This window comes from Pterocles gutturalis, unplaced genomic scaffold (genome assembly GCF_000699245.1).
Source record: "Pterocles gutturalis isolate BGI_N339 unplaced genomic scaffold, ASM69924v1 scaffold22551, whole genome shotgun sequence".
NCBI classification, from domain to species: domain Eukaryota; kingdom Metazoa; phylum Chordata; class Aves; order Pterocliformes; family Pteroclidae; genus Pterocles; species Pterocles gutturalis.
Window position 1 is genome coordinate 1 of NW_010100968.1, and position 19,543 is coordinate 19,543.

The 19,543-nt window shown below is 47.3% G+C and overlaps 2 protein-coding genes across 2 annotated transcripts; one reads left to right on the forward strand and one right to left on the reverse strand.

Moving 5' to 3' along the window:
* The first annotated feature begins 190 nt into the window (after positions 1-190).
* Positions 191-14,485, forward strand: CHAF1A (chromatin assembly factor 1, subunit A (p150)). The gene is made up of 14 exons (XM_010081751.1): positions 191-244; positions 462-1,276; positions 3,800-3,856; positions 5,604-5,845; positions 6,383-6,443; positions 6,986-7,054; positions 7,463-7,686; positions 8,209-8,377; positions 8,569-8,649; positions 8,735-8,824; positions 9,050-9,311; positions 9,895-10,382; positions 12,617-12,710; positions 14,151-14,485. Exons 1-14 carry the CDS (start codon positions 196-198, stop codon positions 14,246-14,248), a joined length of 2,799 nt encoding a protein of 932 aa, XP_010080053.1. The 5' UTR covers positions 191-195; the 3' UTR covers positions 14,249-14,485.
* A 1,169-nt stretch (positions 14,486-15,654) lies between these two features.
* UBXN6 (UBX domain protein 6) lies at positions 15,655-19,318 on the reverse strand. The gene is made up of 9 exons (XM_010081763.1): positions 19,262-19,318; positions 18,982-19,113; positions 18,368-18,465; positions 17,908-17,983; positions 17,737-17,821; positions 17,276-17,495; positions 17,044-17,174; positions 16,273-16,418; positions 15,655-15,783 (listed from the first exon to the last, which is right to left on the reverse strand). The coding sequence occupies exons 1-9, from the start codon at positions 19,307-19,309 to the stop codon at positions 15,655-15,657; spliced, it is 1,065 nt and encodes a 354-aa protein (XP_010080065.1). The 5' UTR covers positions 19,310-19,318.
* Positions 19,319-19,543: the final 225 nt, after the last annotated feature.

Genomic DNA, 19,543 nt, shown 5'->3' on the forward strand with positions numbered 1-19,543 from the left:
GGCCGGTGCCCGGCGGTGCGGAGATTCCCCTTAGCTGGGGAGGTGCCCGGGGGGGTCGCCCCGGTCCCTTTGTCTGGCCTGAGGGGAGCTGTCGGGCCCTGCCGAGGCTCGGTATCCCCGGGGAGCGGGGGGCTCACCGGGACCGTGTCACAGATGTTTTATTTATTATGTTTTTTCTCATTTTCCCTCACAGGCATGGAGTGCAGGGACAAAGCGTCTGCTCCTCCGCGGAGGCTCGTACAAGGTGAGGCGGCCGAGGGAGCGTCTGTCACCCGGTGTGGCTTTAGAAGGTGTCACGCTGGGTTTTGTGAAGTAAATGGGCTTTGTAGTGATAAACTGGCCCCACTTGGCTCATCTGTTTCATTTCTTGTGCTTAAGAACGAATAAAATAACTTGATGTTTGATTGCCCCCACGCCTGTGGCTTGTATGATGTGACTAAAAGAATAAAATGTTGTTTCAGCTCGCTTGCCCTTCAAACGCTTGAATCCTGTACCAAAGGAAAAATATGATGCGGATGCAGAAGTTAAAAAAGTGAAGAGCTCCCAGAGTGGTTTTGGTCCAAGCAAGGATTCCTCCCTCAACGCATCGCATGCGGCCCTGGACAACGTGGAGAATGACTGCCAGCTGGTTTCCGATGTGAATTTTGCTCCCAAACTCATTAATGGAAAGGGTCCGTTAGACCATTTTATACAGAAAAATGCGAAAGATAACACAAGTGAACCTGTAATTGTTATTGACCTGATAAAGGGCTCTAGCTATAGACTAAGCGATGACGTAGAACATATTGATTTTGATTCAAAATTGTCTTCATCTGTAGCTATAACTAATGGCATATTAGGAAAAGAAATAAATCTGTTGAGTTGCTCGAGTTCTGCTCAGGCAGATGATTTAATGCAGACTGATGCGGGGTGTGAAGCTGTAGCGAGTAAAGATGAAGATCTGGAGGATGGAATCCCCTCACGTTCCACATTAGCAGAGTGTAACAGTGTGGAGAACACCAAGGTCAGCCAGAGCGAACTGACGGATGTCATCTTTGAGGGGAAAATGCCTGTGGTGCTGCTGGAGGATATTATGACTGCAAAATCTCCCCAAGTAATTTCTCTGGATGGAAGCACCACGTCGGAAAATGAGACCATGGAATCGTCTCACGAAGGAGACTCTGGACTGACCAACTCCTCGCTGAGCTCTCGCTCTGTGAGCTCCCCCGAGGTGCAGCTGGTTGCAGAAACAAAGAGAAGTACTAGTCCTTTAGCTGCCTCGACGCCCATTAGGAAGGTTGGTCTGTCTTCTTGGGTTTTTTTTTTTAAAGCTATTGCATTGACAACAGTTTGTTTGGTTTCCTGTGCTTATAGTGAAATGGATGACTAGGATATTCACAGAGATCTCCAAGTGTGCGAAAGGTGGTGCTGATTTACTAATAACAGCTGAATTATTGCCCTTTTGGATCTTCCTTTAAATCTTATTTAAATTTTGCCTGGTTTCAAGGTGCTGGTATATTTGCATTGTGTGAATGTAACTTTAAACTCTGTTACAAATTTATTTATTTTTTTTTTAATGAAGTGTGTGCCCTGAGATGTAGCATTCTGGTAACTGGGATAAGGACAGTGTCCAGAAGCAGTTCTGTCCATTAGGGGATATTTTGCAGCCTCTATTTCTGTCCTTGAGGAAGCTGCTGTGATTGTGAGGGGACGTTACCCCACTACCTGTCAGTGCAGATACTTTCCAAACTCTGCATTTCTGCAACTGTGGTGTAGAAAATTATTTAATTGAAACTACAGTGCGTCAGTGGAGCTACAGGTCTGTGCGTGAGGATGGAGGATGAGTTGGGTGAGCCTTGGTCTCTCTGAATTGAGTGTCCAGAGCTTGTGCTCTCGGCAGTCTCGTTACGGGTGCACTGTTGAGCTGCTTTGGCAAAAAGTCACCACGCGTACAGCGCTCCTGGGGACACACGATGCTGTTGGGCAGCGAAGGCTGGAGCGCAGGAGGGAACACTTTGAAATTCCCTCTTTAGGAGCTGGTTGGTTGTGGTCTTGGTTCTGGTTTAGTACCTCTGCTCCAGGAAGAGACCCTAAAACGTTGTGATTTTTGGTGCTGTATTGAAGGGAAAGGTTCTAAGGACAATGGTTTCTTCATAGGTGGCTGGAACCTTCCCAGGGCTCGAAGGGTTGAGCGGTGAGCAGGTGTTTTGGGGAACAGATCAGCAGAGGGGTAATGGGGGGGTTTCTCTTGGGGGTGGCACAGCCGCTCATGGTTAAACCTGTGAAGCGGAGCAGTCCTGGGGAGCATGCCTGGGCGCTGTCACTAAGCCTCGCCCATGCTTAGGCTGGACTGTCTGGTGTGTTTGTTTTGCTTGATGACGTTATTAGAGGGGAAAATGAGGAAGGTGTTGAGGGGTGGGTTGATGTTGTGCTGCTAGGGGTGGAGAGCTGAGCGTGTGGCTCAATGAGGGTGAAGCAGCTGGTAGTGTTGCTCCTTATGCCACCTTGAGGCTTTTAAAAAAGATTTTCACCAGCTCTTCCCTGGGGTTTAAGGAGAAGCTGTCCCACAGGTGAGGAAAAGCCTTGGTGGCCTGGAGGAGCTATGGATGAGTTAGCCGGGGCTTGGAGCTCCTGATGGGATGGGTCCTTAATTTTTTCAGTGAGCTTATCAAGAAAAATGATCGATTCTTACACTGTTAAAACTCGCAAACTTGGATCTCTAAAATAAGTACATAAACTCAAGCAGGCATGAAGTATTTCCAGTGTAACAGAGCAAATAAAAAAAAGTACTTGACTCTTGATCACATCAAATTGTTGATCACAGGCAGGTTGTTGGTTTCCTGGGACGTGAAGTCAGGGAGGAACAGCTCGGGTGCTGCTTGCCAAGAAGGAAAGTCTGCACCTCGACCTGTGCCCATGTGTCCTGGCGTGTTTGTGTTCCTGGGTGGAAACCGCTCTGATAAACTAAAGCACCTGGCTGAAAGAATTCTGATTTAGTGTCAGATAAATACAGGCTCTCCCGATACAGCTTTGCACTGTGCAAACTGAAATATCAGTGAGTACAGAAAATAAAGTCTGTGTTAGTCTGTTAATCACAGGGTATCTTCTACTGCTCGTGGCAGGAGAAGGAAGAGGGGCATACAAGAAACCAAGCCGTGGTAGGCTGAAATATTGACCAGTCTGTGAACAATGTTCTTAAACATGAAATATCTTCTTCCCTCCTGTAAATAACAGCTTTAAGAGATGTTTCACCTGTTGGGAACTTGGGGTTGATGCGCTGGTACAAGTGGAAGAGCAAGAGGGCTGCGATTACAAGAAGAAACAGTATTAAAATATGGATATTGTCCTTGTGTTCAGAAAGTTGTACCTAAATGTCATAGCAAGAGTAAGCGGTAGGATGTGGATGAAAACCAAACCGAGTTTAACTCAAAGGAAGTGACTTTGCTATAATTAAACGTCCTCTGGTGTGCTCTCGGGATCTGGAGCAGCTCTAGCTTCTGTTTGGTTTTCTGCACGTGGTATTCGCTTGCTGATGAACCTTTAGAAGGGAGTAGACTGGAGGGATTTGTTTATGCAAAACTCAGGAACACAAGGACTTAATGTAAACTGAAGTATTTCGATGTATTCGGGCTTAAATGTAAGTGGTGAGATCAGATATGCCTGAACTGTGTGCTCAGGTCTGATACTAGAGGAATACTGCAGTTGCTGAATATCCTGATCTGCAAGAACAATGTGAATATACTGCAGACGATGCTTGCTGCTCTTCTGGAGAGAGTTCTGGTGGATGTGGATCTCTAAAACTTGTGTTTTGTCATTCCAGGTATCTCAGAAATGCCACAGAAGTTCGGCAGAGAAGGAGAAGCTGAGATCACAGAGAGTAAGGCATTTTCCCTGACCTAAAATTTAACCTTTTGCATTGAATAGGAAGCAAAGCCCTTGGTGTTTCATTTTAGTCCACTTAAAACATCTCCTTTCCTGGTTTTCCTCACGGATGAATATGGAAGAACCGTAACCCACTCAGTTACAGCCCTTGGCTCCTTCCAAAGCCGCTTAACGCATTCGTAATGCAGTGTGGGTGGCCCGCACCATGTTTCCATGCGCTTTGGTAAGAGACTAAGAAACTGTAAACGTTGCTGACTGCCTGTCAGAATGCGAGACGGAAAATTTTGAGAATTTTTTCAAACCCTTCCTGAGAGGGTCGGTGCAGCCTAGGCAGACAGGTACAAGTGAAATCTTCCAGAGCCTTCTATTTAAGCTTGATTCTAGCTTCGATTTTCTTGCCCTTCCCCCTTTTAAGCCCCAAACTGTGGGGTCTGTTCCTCATTAATAAGTGAGGCAAACGGGCTGCTGTGTTCGTGGCTGGCTGGAGAACCTGGTGAATGTCGCTACTGGAAGCGCTCAAGCTCCGGTCTCCGTTTGCTTGAACGCAGCTGAGCAGCAAAGCCTATTCCATAACGGCGATAATTTTGCCGTCCATCCTGATTTCAGTCCTGAAATCCTAAATATGAAGGAGGCTGCTGGATCACGTGGAGTTGTCGAGCAGGCGGTGCTGCGTGAGTGGGCTTTGCCTGCTGGAAAGCTGTGGTTTGGGGAAGGCGGACGCTGATGAATTTTTATTGTGTTTCTCGGTAACTAGTTTATAACATTGGTAGGGGACTGTTGTGTGGTTTATATAAGCTGTCTGTGGCTCAGCCTGCTCCCGAGATGCTTTTTGCAGTGCCCCATATAGAAATCCAATCTGTTGTGTTCTTCCATTCTATGTGTGCCTTAAAAATAGCAGCGACGTGAGGGAGAGATGCGAACGGAAGCTTTATGATGCTAAAAATTCAATAGACCCACCAATCTCGATGTTAACTGCACACCATTTTCCAGACTACCCGGTAGATTTTTCACTGATTCCTGTGTCTCAGTTCTGACAATATTGGCTTTTTTTTTTTTACCCTTGGCACCATTTTCTTCCTTGGTTGTCTTCTGCAGTTATTTGTACATTGTCACACTGTTCAGTAAGTCTTGATGTCGCCAAGAAGAGATGCGAAATAAATAAAACAAAAGTGAAAATACCCAGGGAGGATGTTTGTGTGAGCTCAGACAGACCTTAATTTCCTGGTGAAGTCACCAATGCTGAAGCATCTTTAATTTGTCATTTTTTTAGTATGTGTGCTGCCTCCTCCTGTGTGTCGCTAGACCCATAGTGAGCATTTCAGTTGCTTTGGGAGGAAATGCTCTGAAGGGCAACACTTCCGATGGAATCTTCCCCCCTTGTGTCCCTTAAATAAGCTCAGGGCACCTGGTGCTGTCTCATTATCCCCAGTGGACTGACACAAGTGACAGTTTTTTTGCAAGCTCCGGGTCTTGCAAAGCAAGTGCAACAATTTGGAGACTGGCATTACTGCCTGAGACAGCGAAAAACATAATTGGAAAATCCTGGTGGGTTTATAATGCAAAATCAGATAAAATTTATACTGTGGTAGCCTTACATTGATGTAAAAGCTTGAAAGCTTGGCTTGTGGGGTATGTATCTCCAAAGAAATAAATGAAGTCCTTATTTTACTCATGTTTCTTATGGTAGCAACTATGACTGCGTACAAAAAGACGACTCACTTAATGGCTTGTTTCTGACCCAGGATCAGGAGCGTGCGGACAAGCTGCAGAAGCTGCAAGCGGAAAGGGAGGAGAAGGGAAGGCTGAAAGAAGAGGCGAAAGCGGCAAAGGAGCGAGCCAAGGAGGAGGCGAAGAAGAAGAAAGAAGAAGAGAAAGAGTTGAAAGAGAAAGAAAGGAGAGAAAAGAAGGAGAAAGAAGAAAAGGAAAAAGCTGAGAAGCTGCGAGTGAAGGAGGAGAAACGCAAGGAGAGGCAGGAAGCTTTGGAGTAAGTGGCTTGGGTTCTTGGGTGTAACAATGTGTAACACCTTAACTGTCCCTTCTAGAGTCTGTGCTGCTCAAACAGCAGGTCCCTGTTTGTCACATGATGTATTTTAAGTGCTTGAAAGACTCTGTACACCTGACCCTAGTCTCAGCAGCTCCCAGGCAGAGCTGGGCTCTGGTTTGAGATGGCTGAAGAGCGCTGCCACACTGCTGAGCTTTCCGTTCGTGACCAGTCCTGCTCGTACTTCTGCAATTTGCTGGTGCTGGTGCTCTGTCTGTCGAGGAAGTTGCTTGTAACTTGATAATTCCAGAAATATCCTTTCCTGGTGTTGAGGGAAACTTGAGGCAGCCTGGGTACTTTGTGGGTAAAACAGGTCATTGTTTGCTTTAGAAGGAAGGAAGAGTCTTCTGTGTGTTTGAATTATGGATGATCTTTGCCTAACATGATAGTCTTAGTCAAGGTCTTGGGCTTCTCACCTCTCCCCTAGGGCAAATAAACCTTTAATGATGTGTGACAATTAAAATGAACTTTATATTAAAGGGCAAAACTTGAAGAGAAAAGGAAGAAAGAAGAGGAGAAACGGTTAAGAGAGGAGGAAAAGGTAAATGCTTTTTCTAACTTGTCTGTAAATTCTTCTGTGAAATGCTGTTAATGGGCTCCCTGGCACCCTGCTGCCGGCTGCTGAGCCCTTCGGACCGGGGCTGCTGTGGTTCTCCAGGCAGCGTACCCCGACTTGGAGCCCCTCGGATGGTCGTGGGGAAGTGAGCATGTCCATCTGGGGCGCAGCATGTCCATCTGGGGCGCAGCCTGTCCAGTCGGATCTGGTGCTGCGATATCATGCAGGTTTCTTGTCTGTTACTTTTGTATGTGTTTGTGTCTTTGCCTTTATCTGTCAAATTCTTTCTGCATTTATTTTTCTCAGTGCCTGTAGGTGAACTCTATCCTTTGTCTTAGCAATGACATTGGAATCCACAAAGTTCTCTTAGAGGAGACTTTTCTTTGTTGAGTTACAGGAGCTGGTGAATAACTGAACTTTGTTCTACCTCGCTAGATTTGATGATGGATTATGCATTAGTTCACCTTGAATTATAAGATCTTGTCCTGCCTTGGTGTTTCTAATTTGCATTTTGATTCTAATTTCAGCGTATTAATGCACAGAAAGCAGAAATCACGAGGTTCTTCCAGAAACCAAAGACTCCCCAAGCCCCAAAGGTGAGGTATTGCAATTCCTGTGTTCTGTTAGTCTTTCATGAGTCGTGTTCTGACAAAGACACCGATTTCCTTCTAATCTGTCCTTTAGAGCTTCTTAGGTGGAGAAAGCATTAGTATTTCTTACTTCTTAATTTCAAAAGTGAAAAGGATTTTTAAAAAAAGTTTGTGACCAGAGCAGAGATGGCAAAATAAGTTTGTAGTTGCTGTAGTAAAAATCTCAGCTCTGTCTCTGCTGCATTGGCTGTAAAGAGCTGTATTCCCTTGAGAGGATCTTTTGGAGTCTCAGATAGGAAGGGCTTAACCTAAATCTTTGTTCAGACATGTTGAGATTTGTTGTATATCATGAATGTGTTGGTACTGCGGTTTCTCAGGTTTTCAGACCCTAACGGTCCTCACTTAATATTTCAGATTCTTGCTGGCTCTTGCGGAAAGTTTGCTCCTTTTGAAATTAAGGAGAACATGGTCTTAGCTCCCCTCTGTCGTATTGCCCTGGATCCAGACTTCTTAGAACAGCTGGATAAGCTCCTGCGTGCACAGAATAGTGAAGTTTCTTTCTTGAGGGATCTGAAGTGTCGTAAACCGCGTAAAACCGGACCTACTTTTGTCAGTAACAGTGCTGACATAGTGAACAGGTCAGTCTGGGGTTTGGGGGTTTTCTTTGATTTTTTTCTATCATGACCTGCAGGATGGTTTTGAGGCAGTCTTATTCTATTTTTGGGGATGATGGAAAGAGGGAGCTTTTCTTCGAATACTCATTTGGTATGAGAATTGTTTCCATGGGGAGCAATATGTTATGATGGAGATTTTCTTCATTACATACAATGCTCCTCAGATCCTTCCCTGCAGGAAATCTTGTGCTTCAGGCAGCTGTCTTCAGCACTAGACACAACTGGCCTGTAGTGGTGTTCATCTTTGATAGCTTCAAATAAAAGTAAACACACCGATAGCTAGAACAGAGCTGTGGTAGGGTTGCAGTTAAGGAGGAAGGTGGCTTGTCCGGAACCCACGTTCTCGCGGACGATTTGGGAGAGCCTCTTGTAATGATCTCAAGCTCTGGGTTGGTGTTGTGGCTCCTCTGAAGCTTTTTCTAGATGTTTTCTTGAGCAGCAGGGGAGTGTTCTGTAGGTCCTGAAGACTGTATCTTCTTTTCACAGCGACGTGGTGGTCGTGGATAACTGCAAAACAGATGTCGTTCCTGAAAGGGGGAAATTTGGCAGAATGAAACTTCTGCAGTTCTGCGAGAATCACCGTCCTGCATACTGGGGCACATGGAACAAGAAAACCACCACAATCCGTCCCAGAAATCCTTGGGCAAAGGACAGTGTAAGCACCTCACAGGCAGCATAGTTGGATTATTTTTTTTTCTTTACGCTCTTGAAGTGAATATGCAGTTGGCCAAGTTCGCTTGCCCTCTGGGATTTCCAATCCACTTGCGTGTTCCCTCTTGCTGCTGAGTTTTGAACCCCTGCGCTCTGAATTTATTTACAGAAGTCGTATGTTGGTTTTTCTTCTAGAAACTACTAGACTACGAAGTAGATAGCGATGAAGAATGGGAAGAGGAGGAACCTGGAGAAAGTCTCTCCCATAGTGAAGGGGTAAGGATTCCGCATGCTGAAAAAAGCTTTCTGATCCAATTGCACTTCCCAAGTGTAATTTCTAATAAGCAGAGTTTATTTTTAGGATGATGAAGAGGAGGGAGAGGATGAAGACGATGACGATGGCTTTTTTGTACCCCATGGGTACCTGTCTGAAGATGAAGGAGTGACAGAAGTAAGTGAACTGGGTGTCGTTGGATTTCCATCTGTTTCCAATGAATCGTGTCATAAATATTGGCAGAGGAAGAAAGTGTTTAGTCTTGGCACTGATGTGACTTGGATCTGCATGGTTCAGGAGCAGACTTCTGTAGCTCAGGGAACATGATAAAAAGCTGGGTTTAAAAAGCTTTTGTTTTCCCTGGCACGGATGGATCGAGTTCTTTCTCGCCTGTGGTTTTAGGAATGCGATCCAGAGAATCACAAGGTTCGTCAGAAGCTGAAGGCAAAGGAGTGGGACGAGCTGATGGCCAAGGGGAAGAGGTTCCATGTTCTCCAGCCTGTGAAAATCGGCTGCGTCTGGGAAAGCGCAGAAAACGACAGCAGCACGAATGCGGACCTAAAGGTTCTCCAGCAGTTCACGGCGTGTGTCCTGGATTCAGCTGTTGCAGAGGAAGAACAGCAGATACAGAAATGCAGTAAAAAAAGAGCAAAAGATCAGCAAAGTAAGACCTGAAGAGCTAACCACTTGTACTTACACACTATTGGACTCTGCTTTGGGGCTCATAGATTTTTGTATTGAGTTTATGACAGGTCTGAAATCCAGGGAGTTCTTGGGAAGGAGTTTTTCAGCATTGCATCCAGTATGGCCTTGGTTATGCTCTCCAAAAAATCTTGTTCTAGATAATCTCAGAAATAAAGCCAACAAGGCTTCAGTAGACTCGGGTTTAGGACTGCTCGATGGAAGTGTCTGAGTCCATTGACCCGTTTGTTGTCCAAGGGGAGAGGATTTCATTTGTCTGACCAGTTTCAGTACCGAGTATCTCCTGTGTGTGATAACCGCAAGGATGTGAATAATGCACACGCAGGCTAGAGCAGGGGCTGAAGCTTTCACCCCTGGGGGTTGTTATTGGCGGTGACTTTTCCAACATCAAATTTAGCTTCTGTTCCAATCCCGTATCTAAAATTAATCTCAGCCCATTTGTCCTCTCTCTGGAGTGTGTGTACTGATGGGTTATGTCAGCCCGGCTTTTCTCCGCCTTCAAACATTTTCCTCCCCACAACCCTTGTGTCCTTTCTTCTCTGTAGTCCTCGGCCAGCTTCTGCCGCTGCTGCATGGCAACGTGAACGGGAGCAAAGTGATCATCCAGGAATTCCAGGAGTGCTGCCGGCAAGGACTGTTCAGTGATGTGACTGCAGCCGCCGACAGCAGCAACATGAGCCCTACGAGTCCCCACACCTCCCGCCCGCAGACGCCCGTCGGCGAGGACAGCAGTGTCCCTTCCAAAGCCAGGCTAAAGCGAATAATTTCTGAGAACTCTGTGTACGAGAAGAGACCTGAATATAGGATGTGCTGGTACGTCCACTCAGAGGTGCTGAAGAGTTTCGATCAAGAGCATCTCCCTGTCCCTTGTCAATGGAACTACGTCACCCAAGTCCCTTCTTCAGGGAAGGAGGAGGGTGGCAGTGTGCCAGGCGCGGCGGTCCTGCAGACCACCCCCGTGTCGGTCAAGAGGAAGCCCACCGGCAGCATGTGCATCACGAAATTCATGAAAAGACCTCGGGATGCCGAACAGGTGAGTTCCTGTCGCCGTGTTCTTCCCCAGTAAAGCACGACGGGAATGTCGCTGCGCGTCTTGGGTAGGCGAGCATCCTGGCGTGCCTCCCAGCCTGGCCTAGATCTGCCGTGAGCAGAGTCAGAATATTAAGCAGCAGATCTTCATCCAAAAAAACCCTTTTTGTAGGGAAAGGAGTGAAATTATGTGAGTCTAAAGAGATGGGTTTCTTTTATGTCTCTCCAGCTCAGACTGCGTGTTCCATTTGAAATGTTGCTCTCCTGCTGTTCTTCCATTTTCTGCTCTTTGGCAGTGATTGCATCCAAGCTGTGAATAGTTTCTGAGTGTCTGCTTGGCCTTGGGTTTACAGCTGTGTGTAATTTATGGGCAGGTTTTTGTGTGTGTGTATGGCTGCCAGATGTATAGCCCGAGCTGGTGACTTACAGCAGTTGCATCTGTACTGATTAAATGTGGTTCCTAAGTGCTGCAACTCAACCCATAATAGTCTGTAAAGTCTCTGGCTTGTACTGTCAAACATAAAGCTGAATTTCAAGAGCTGGTTTAAAAAAAATGTAATAATTCATAGGAACAAAAATGAGCTGGATTTGGAGGAGCTGCTACTCCAGCTCTGAGCTTTGTTGTGGTCTTCCTGTTGTTTGCTCCTGCTTTTCAAGGTGACCACGGGTGGTTTTAAGAGCTTAATCATCCAAAAGGATGCCTGAGAAGTACGGGATCGCTGCTTTAGCTGTGTGATGCTCCGTCGTGCATTTAAGCTTTAGGTCCTGAACCTCAGTGCTATCAACCGTTTGCTCCCAAACCTCCAGGCAGGACAGGGTTTGCGCTGGCAGTGGATTTATTCCTCATCCCCTGTGGACAAAAGGGATGAAGAAAGAAGCCAGAGATAAGGCTTTTTATGTGTTTTCCTTCTCACTTTATTTTTGGCTTCTCTGGCTTTTCTACAGTGAAAGCTCCGCACTCAGGTAGCGATAGGGATCAGAGGCTTGTGAGAAGCTGCTCAGCCCCCAAACTCCATCTGCTTGGCTTTTTTCTGATCCACTAAATAAAGGCAGAGATAAAAATCTCTGCTTGGCACCTACTGCAAACCCTGCTTATAGCTGGCTGCTTGGGCAGAAATAGCGAAACAAAGGCTTTTAGCAGAATTACATCACCAGCCTGAATGCTTCAAAGCTCCCGAAAACATCTTAAAGCTGCTTTTGTGCGGTGCCGGGCAGCTCGGAGAAAAGGTGTCAGACTCCCGAAAGCCTTTCATGCTGATGTCTAAACCAGCACTGCTCAGGTCCTGAGGTCCCATCCTCCCTGTCGAGTGAGGCTGGAGCTCGGGGAGAGCCCAGGAACGATTTGGGAGGTCGGGGCTGCTCGTCGCCCGCCCCAGCACGTGTTACTACGGCCAGGACTCGTGTTTAGTGAAGCTGCTCTTACATAAGCTGTGGAGAGAGGAGAGCTCGGTGGTGAAGTGGGCAGTACCTGCACACGTGTAGGAGGGGAGTGCTTCATCTGAGAGCTGGGACTTGAGGGAAAGATGTAAATTTAAAATTTCTTCTCTTGGAACAGCTTGTAGGGGGTGGGGACCAGGTTTTAGGTCTGAGATTTTCATTCCCCTGTTCCAGTTGAGGCAGGGGGGCAGGGAAACCCAAAAAATGCTTGCAGCTGTTCCATGCTGGGCAACTTCAGTTTGTGTCACTCCTTGTATTTATTTTCTCAATTCAAAATGAGTAGTTTGTGCTGCTCCTGTGGCAGGAAATAGAGTCACCAAGGGCAGAACTGTCACCCCTCCCTGAATAAAAGCTAATTGGCAAAGATGAGGAGGAGAATATGCTTCAAACTTGACAGGCAAAAGTCATTTTCCATCTTCAGAAGGAAGAAAGCATCCAAAATAATCAGCAGGGGGTTAGAGATTTCCCTTCCAAAAAACCCAACAGAACCGAGTCAGATTTTGCTGAATGTTTGCTCTGAGTTTTCAATGTGGAGGCTGCTCGTCGCGTTGTGTAACAGCAGAACATCTCGGAGCAGAAGCCTGGCGTGCTTCCTGCTGCGTGTGCCACTGCAGATGAGGCCTTTTATCAAATTTTTCTTCCCTACGCATGTGTCCAGCTGCTCAGACTGTGCTGTGACTCTTCGCCGTGAGGAGTGGGTGCTGTTGTCGTCCTTCCCGCGCTGGCTGTGCTCGGTCTCGCGCAGTGGCACCGTCAGCTCGCTGATAACAGAGCTGGTACCTTTTTTCTTTTTACCTTAAGGCTGAAGCTGCGGAGATGGATGGATTCCAGGCAGACACTGAGGAAGATGAGGAAGACGATGACTGCATGATTGTGGATGTACAGACAGGCAAAGGTGGGAAAATAAACTGGGAGCAGGCTCTGGGCTTGCTCCCAGAAGGGAGAGTGTGACAGTAGGAACGGTGCATGGCTAAACCTGGTGTGTTGTTTTTTTCTCCCATTCTTTCGTCACACCTTGTGCTCTTCTCTGTAGATGTTTTATTCTGGGTGCTTCTCTACTTTTTTATGCTTTATTCTAGATGCTTCTTTACTATTTATGGTCTTCTCCACCCTGCTCTTGCCCTTTCTTCCCTCCTTCCTCCAATCAACTAAATAGAGCAAAGTGCTTGTGACGAGCGCTTGGCTGCCAGTGTTACCATGTGGGTTTTTTCCTGATCAGCAAAGTGAACACTGGAGCCGGTATCAGCAGATCCCCTAATTATTGGGAAACATTACCGAGCAGGGCTGGTCCCTGGGGCGTTCAGAGTCCTTCCAGGACGGACAAGGAGAGTAACTCCCTTCTGCTGCCTTCCCAAAGCACAGGCTGGATTGTCTGCTCCGAAGGAAATACCATCGGATAATAACCAGGCTCTGGGCTGTTTGGCAGGGGAGGGCTCTGATCGCCACTGCGCAGCTTGGTTCCAGTTGCTGATATCTGTGTCCCAGTTATCCCTTGGGAAGGAGCTTTCAAAGCTCCGCTGCTGGAGTGGATCCTTTCAGGCTGCGGATTCAGGATCGGTGGGATGAGGCTGTGGAGTGGCTCCTTTCATCTCCGTGAGGTTTTAGCTATACGTACTCGATCGTACAGATCAATGACTCAGCACCAACCCCTTGATGTGCATTCAGCTCCTCTGAACTGCTTCCAAAACCTCCCAGCCCTTTCTTACCGTGCTCATGATGGAGCTCTTTCCCAGCACTACTGGCACAACCTGAATTCAGGGGTTTTGTGGCGTTTGTGTCGGGCAGCTCCGCTACCTTACAGATAAGGGCTCGTGCATATTCCCAAAGTCTTAAATTCTACAGTGTGTGTGATCCCTTCTAGACATATCTGAGTTCTCCTTTCTCTCTCGGCTGGTGTGACATTCCTCCTCTCGCCTTCCCCAATGCACAATCTAGCTGTTTGACAAGAAGCTTTGCGTTTAATCTTAAGCTGCTTTTGCTTATTACAAGACGGCAGCCAGATGAAAGCCTCGCTTCAGGTTTGTAACTTCTCCTTCTGAGGACAGGGATGCTATTCAGGAGCTTGCCTTCCCCGGGCTTTGCTGAGACGCGTGCAGCTGTATTTGTTTAACTCTGAGTGTAAAGCACTGAAGAGATTACGAAGATCCTTTTTATGGTTGAAGTAATTTTATTCTGGATTGATGTTAACTCAATATTAAAACCGGTTTTTTAAATAGTATTGAAAAGGAGACTTGCAGCAGCAGACAAGCTAAGACAGATGAAGCATATAGTAGTCAAATTCTACTAGATAAATGATAAAAAAAACACCAAACCCAACACCTTTTCTACTTTGCAGATTCGATGCTGGCAGTTCCTGAAACAGCTTCAGAATCTGATGCCATGAGAGCCGCTCTCCAGGACACCAGTGTGGTCAGCCCGTCTAATACAGCTTGAGACTTCAATGCCTACTAACTTCTCTGTATGTATGTAGAATGAGTTAGAAAATTTTAAACCTTGTGTATCTTTGAACCAAGATACTTGAAAGTATTCCATATTTCTTGTAAAGAGAAGACAGCACTTTGTTCTGCTTCAGACCAGTTGGAAGCTTAAAGTTTTAGATCTAGTTTTTAGCTTTAAAAAAAAAATACTGCATATTAATCTGTCCTTAATAAAGCATTATTGAAATTTTGATACTTCTTTGTAATGGAAGGTATCTAAGTTATCTCTAAAATTAGCGGAGGGATTTTTGAAATAAGTTTATTGTGATGCCACTGGGGGAATGACTCTGTTCATACTGTTGTATAGCATGGCCTTGGGTATAAATGATGTACAATTATATTTGAATTTATGCTATCTATACCATCCTGTTTGTGGTCTTACTTGCTACAGAGAACAGCAGCAAGACTTTACTCTTTGGGAAAGAAAAAAATACCTGCACCTTGTTTCTCCTATTTTGGGCCAGACTGGTATTAATTACAGATAATTATCGGTCTCTGCACAGGTTGCTGCAATAAAAGCTGTATCTGGAACAGCTGGGCTCTACCCTGCAAAACAACTTCAGGATTGAATTATAAAACACTGAATTAGCATCAAACTTTGTTACATATGTAACAAACTTGCTGGGGCTTTTAACTTTATACAACTGGTGAGCTGATGAGTTAGTTCCCTAAACTACTGCCCTTACTTTGAGGGTTAATGTCTGTTAATCTGAAATTGCTGTTGCCTGTTGTCAGTCCCCTGGTCTGGCTGAAGTGAAAAGCTGGGTCATGCCCCAGCTGCACCAGTAACACCAGTGCCAGCCCCAGCACTGACTGGAGCTCCTCAGCATTTCAAGCCTATAAGAGCAATGTAATTCAAATAACTTTGAACAGAACTGAGTCTTTAAATATTCCATTTAATCAGACTAAACATAATTTTATCTAAATATATTCTCTCCCATAGAAGTTACAGTGCACAGCGAAGGAAAGGGAAGAGCTGAGTTCTAAGCCCAGCCTGAGATCCAGGCTCAATTGACTGGTAATCCTGCCCAGTGCTTGCACCTATCCCCCCTCCAAAGGAGGAGAGTGGTGCTTCATCAGGGTCTTGGAAACACCTCAGGCGGTCCCTGCTCCACCTCTGCTTTTAAAGCTATTCAGAGCAGTCCTGTAGTGTCTTACTGGGCCAGACTGCCTTGCTGTGTGGCTGCTGGAGCTGTGGAGGTGACCGTGAGGTGGGCGTGACATGGCAGAACCTAGATTCCCACTGGGCAGAGCTAAACCAACATCATTTCTGAGGTCCTGTAGCTGGAAGCTCCAACAGTCTGTATGGGGAAATGAGGAAACCATCTCAAGCCACCAGCATGGACTCCACTGCCCTTTATTTCACGACAGTGTCTGGACTCTGGAGAGCAGTTCTGGTTTCAGGGCACTTGCTGGCTGCTCCTCTCTGGATGCCTGAATGTCTGCCATGACCGCCGTGTCCCAGGCGAGGGTCAGGAGGGCTGAGGGCACCTGGAACAGAGAAGGCAGTTAGGAACCTAGAGCAATGTTATACTTTGACCTCTTGCATGTTCACAGACCTGCAAAAACTTCGAGCACTTTAACTAAAAAGGACGAGCATGGATTTCTGCAAGAAGCTCCTTAGAGGACACTGCTTTGGGCTTTCTGGTGGAAGCCTTCTGCTAGAGCTGTGCTTGCCTCACAGTTGCTGCCTTCCCTCTTTGCCCAGCGTGGATGCTAAACCTCTGCCAGAGCTGCTGACAACTCCTGCAGCTTAAATTTGTGATGAGAGGCAGGTCCTTGCCATTCCTTCCAGACAGACCCAGCACCCCTGAGCCCGGAGCCCTCAAGCAGTTACTTTTTTACTTGCGCTTAAAAAGAAGGGGCCAGAGCCCAACCTATGGCCCTGAAAGCAGAAAACACAAACCTCTCTACATTATGAGCGGCAGATGACTCCGAACACCCCTGTGGAAAGTACCAGCTCTCTCTTTTTTCACTCACCAGCCCACACTCATTGAAGGCCAAGTTCTCATCAGTCAGTTTGAGGCCCCCAGGTCCCAGCAGCTCAAAGGGCAGCCAGTCGTCTCTGAGCGCTTCTCTCACAAAGCTGTAGAGCGCAGATAGCGATTCTCGGGCATAAAAAGTCCCTGCCATGAGGAAACAAGGTGAGGTATTAAGAGAGCCTCTGGCATTTACCAAATCTAACCTTTTGTGGGAGGTTTCGTGGGGCTCACGTACTCGTGGAAACTGTACGAACTACTTCAGTGACACAGAAACGGACTGATTCAGTTGGAAAGTATAAAAGCAGAATCCCCAAAGAAAAATATTACTTCCATTGTTGCAAGCTCCTGCCAGCCCCTAACAAAGAGTCAGGAAAGCCTGAAATGATTTCCGGAGTTCTACTGCAAAATCTGAAGAGGATTTATACGGCTGTATAGCCCCCTAGCTCACAGGAAACCTCATGCTGGTTCCTGTATCAAACCCGTCTAATGAGTCCAGCGTCCTCGCAGCAGCCTGGGAAGAGCGCGCTTTAATTAACGGCGTGATCCTTGAGATCCTTCCCTCTCCACTCAACCCCGGTGTACAGTCCCTACCCTGCGCTGGTGGAGGGCTCAGAGATGGGAAAAATTCTTAGAGGAACATTACCCTGCCCTGTTTTTTGTTGCTTTATTCTGTTTCAGCACACCTCAAGCCTGCTTATTATTTAAATTCTTACACTACGAGTATTCTCAGAAGGTTTTGGGTCTGTCCAAGAGGTAAGAATTCTTTTACCCTGGAGGATGTAGCCATCGGGAAACCGGACTCGTAGCAGGGTGTAGTTGTACTTGCGCATTTCCCTTTGTTCTTCTTTCTCTCGCATGGCTTTTGTCCTCAGCATTGAAGCCTTCTCCACCGCTTCTGTCCTTTAAACAGAAAGCAGTTTTTATCACGAAGGAGAAGTACAAGACTCCGACTTGGCATCGCATGCCCCCCGGGCAGCCGGGGCTCTCCTAAACCTACTCACCGGAGCCTCTGCTCTCGTTTGATCTCTTCTGCAGTGAGGTTGTAGAAGTCGTTTGGCAGCTCAAACCGAGCAGCTTCGGGCGACGGTTTAAATACGCAGAGCTGGCGATCCAGCTGGGCTCGCACCGGCTCGGAGTTTAAAAGCTGCTCTTTGTAGCCCTTGAGATCTTCCAGCCTGGTCAGCATGTCGTCCCTCAGAACGTAGTACTCCTCCGTGCTCTCTGCAACCAAAAGGCCAGGATTTGGGTCTCTTGTTCTCTGCATGAGTAACGTACGAAATACAGGGGCCAGGATCTCCAAGAAATACGATGTTTTAATGGAGAAACTGCAGGGGGAGCGGCTGTTTCTGTGACAGCCTTGGAGGACCAGCCTTTGTGACAGCCTGCGGAGCTCAGCCCCCACTGGACGTCCCACCACCCCTCAAACTGCCGACTCCAGTTTAATACACTTGGATTTTCTTGCCTTGTCCTGGAACAGGCAGTGTTTTTGTCTCAAACCCGATAGCCTGGAAAAATCTGTGTATCCCTTCCAGGCAGTTTATCCTTTCCTGGAAGAAAAGGAAAGAATTTCAATGGAGTCTGCTCCAGGCAAGGACTTTCCTAGGCAGAGCACGGGCAGGAGCCTGGGTCTCACCTGAAACACTTTGTTCTGCAGTTTGATTTTCCGGTACTTCTCCTCCTCTGGATGGAGATAGATGTTGTCCAAGTATCTGCAGAAAGAGGAATGCGTCGTGTGGATCAAAGCGGGCACTTGAGGACACGCTACCCCAAGGTGGAAGAAGAAACTGGGAGACCTCACAGTGTTTCTTACAGATAAAAGAGCTGAGGAAAATAAAATAAATCAGTGTTTCATGCCCATGCTAGAAGCTGGGGGGTGGATCTCAACCAGCAGCTTCCCAAAGCTCTTGGACTAGGGGACCAACTCTTAAAACATCTCTGGGCTGTTGACTTTATTTCAACTGACACTTCAGATGGTTCAAGTGCTCAGCTTTGGTTTTTTCTTCAGACTTTTCTTGGAAGAAAATCCCGCCCCCCCCATTAGCCTGGCAAGGACAAGCTGCCTGCCTGCTCCGTGCTCTGACTGCTGCACTCACTTGGCCATGGTCTCCACGCCCGCTCGCACTTTCTCCCGGTCCTTATTGAAGGTGTGAATCTCCATGATCGAGGCAGCCACCGGGTCTACGGAGAAATACTGGGGGAGGAGGAGAGAAGAGGGTCAGGGGAGCTGATGTTGCTCTGCACAAAGGGCTGGGGGGTTTTAATCCTGATCAGCAGCTCAGCACTATGCTCGTGCCCCTGTGGTGGGATGGGGGAGAGAATCGGAAGGGTAAAAGTGGGGAAAAAAAAAAAGAAAAGTGGGTTGGGCTGAAGATAATTTAATAGCAAAAGCAAAAAAGTGAATTTATTCACTGCTTCCCAGTTCAGCTGCTCCCAGTGTGTCATCACCACTGTTTTCATCCCAAATCCAAAAGCTGCTATAAAGAAAATTAACTCTGTCCCAGCCCAAACCAGTACAGAGCCAGAGTTCCCAGTATTGGCGTTTCCAGCGAGCTGAAGGGAGGGTGCTCGGACAGGCTCCAGCGGAGCAGAGCTGCCCTTTGGGAGAGGGTGGAGAGGTCAGAGCTGCAGCGCTCGAGGGGATTCGCACCCCAAACCAAATTAAAACAGGAGAAAATGAAGGTGTGCAGCCGGCAGACACGGCGCTTACCGCCTGGATGGCTTCTCTGAGGTGCTTTTCTTTCTTGTCTTTCCTGACAACTGCCCCAGTCAACGGGCAAATGAAGTAGACCCCTGAAACGGAGGGGGCAGCTGCCCCTTCATCCTCAGGGAAGGTTTGGTCCTGAAGGAGACAAACCAGGCACCGAGCTGAAGGCAGGATGGGTTTGTGGGGTTTTTTTTGTTTGTTTTAAATACCCCAGTGCATCTGCAGGGACCAGGGACAGCGTCACAGAAGGGCGCTGAGCGGGGAACCGCAGCGTCTCTCGTACCTTTTCCTCCGCCGTGAGCCCTTGCTCGCTTGCAGCCGCCTCGGCCATCAGCTCTTTTCTTACTACGAGAGACAAACGCAGGTTACAGCGGCGGCCAGGGCAGGGATTGAGCAGATTTCCGAGCGCAAACGCCCGCCCCGGTGTTCTGTCCCTGCTCTGTGAGCCCACAGAGGAGCATGACCCCCGTTTCTCCAGCACTTGAGCGATTCCAGGAGCCAGCTGCACTCCACAAAACCCTCGAGAGCTGCACCCCTGCCTTCCCCTCCCTGGGACCCCCTCTCC

Coding starts and splice junctions, on each gene's coding strand:
- UBXN6 (XM_010081763.1), bottom strand. CDS start 19,309: ATGGCCGAGGCGGCTGCAAGCGAGCAAGGGCTCACGGCGGAGGAAAAG. Junction 17,984..18,367: donor GGCGTGGAGACCATGGCCAA/GTGAGTGCAGCA, acceptor CTCTTTCTGCAG/ATACTTGGACAACATCTATC. Junction 16,419..17,043: donor CGATGGCTACATCCTCCAGG/GTAAAAGAATTC, acceptor TCCTCATGGCAG/GGACTTTTTATGCCCGAGAA.
- CHAF1A (XM_010081751.1), top strand. CDS start 196: ATGGAGTGCAGGGACAAAGCGTCTGCTCCTCCGCGGAGGCTCGTACAA. Junction 7,055..7,462: donor AGACTCCCCAAGCCCCAAAG/GTGAGGTATTGC, acceptor TTAATATTTCAG/ATTCTTGCTGGCTCTTGCGG. Junction 12,711..14,150: donor GGATGTACAGACAGGCAAAG/GTGGGAAAATAA, acceptor TCTACTTTGCAG/ATTCGATGCTGGCAGTTCCT.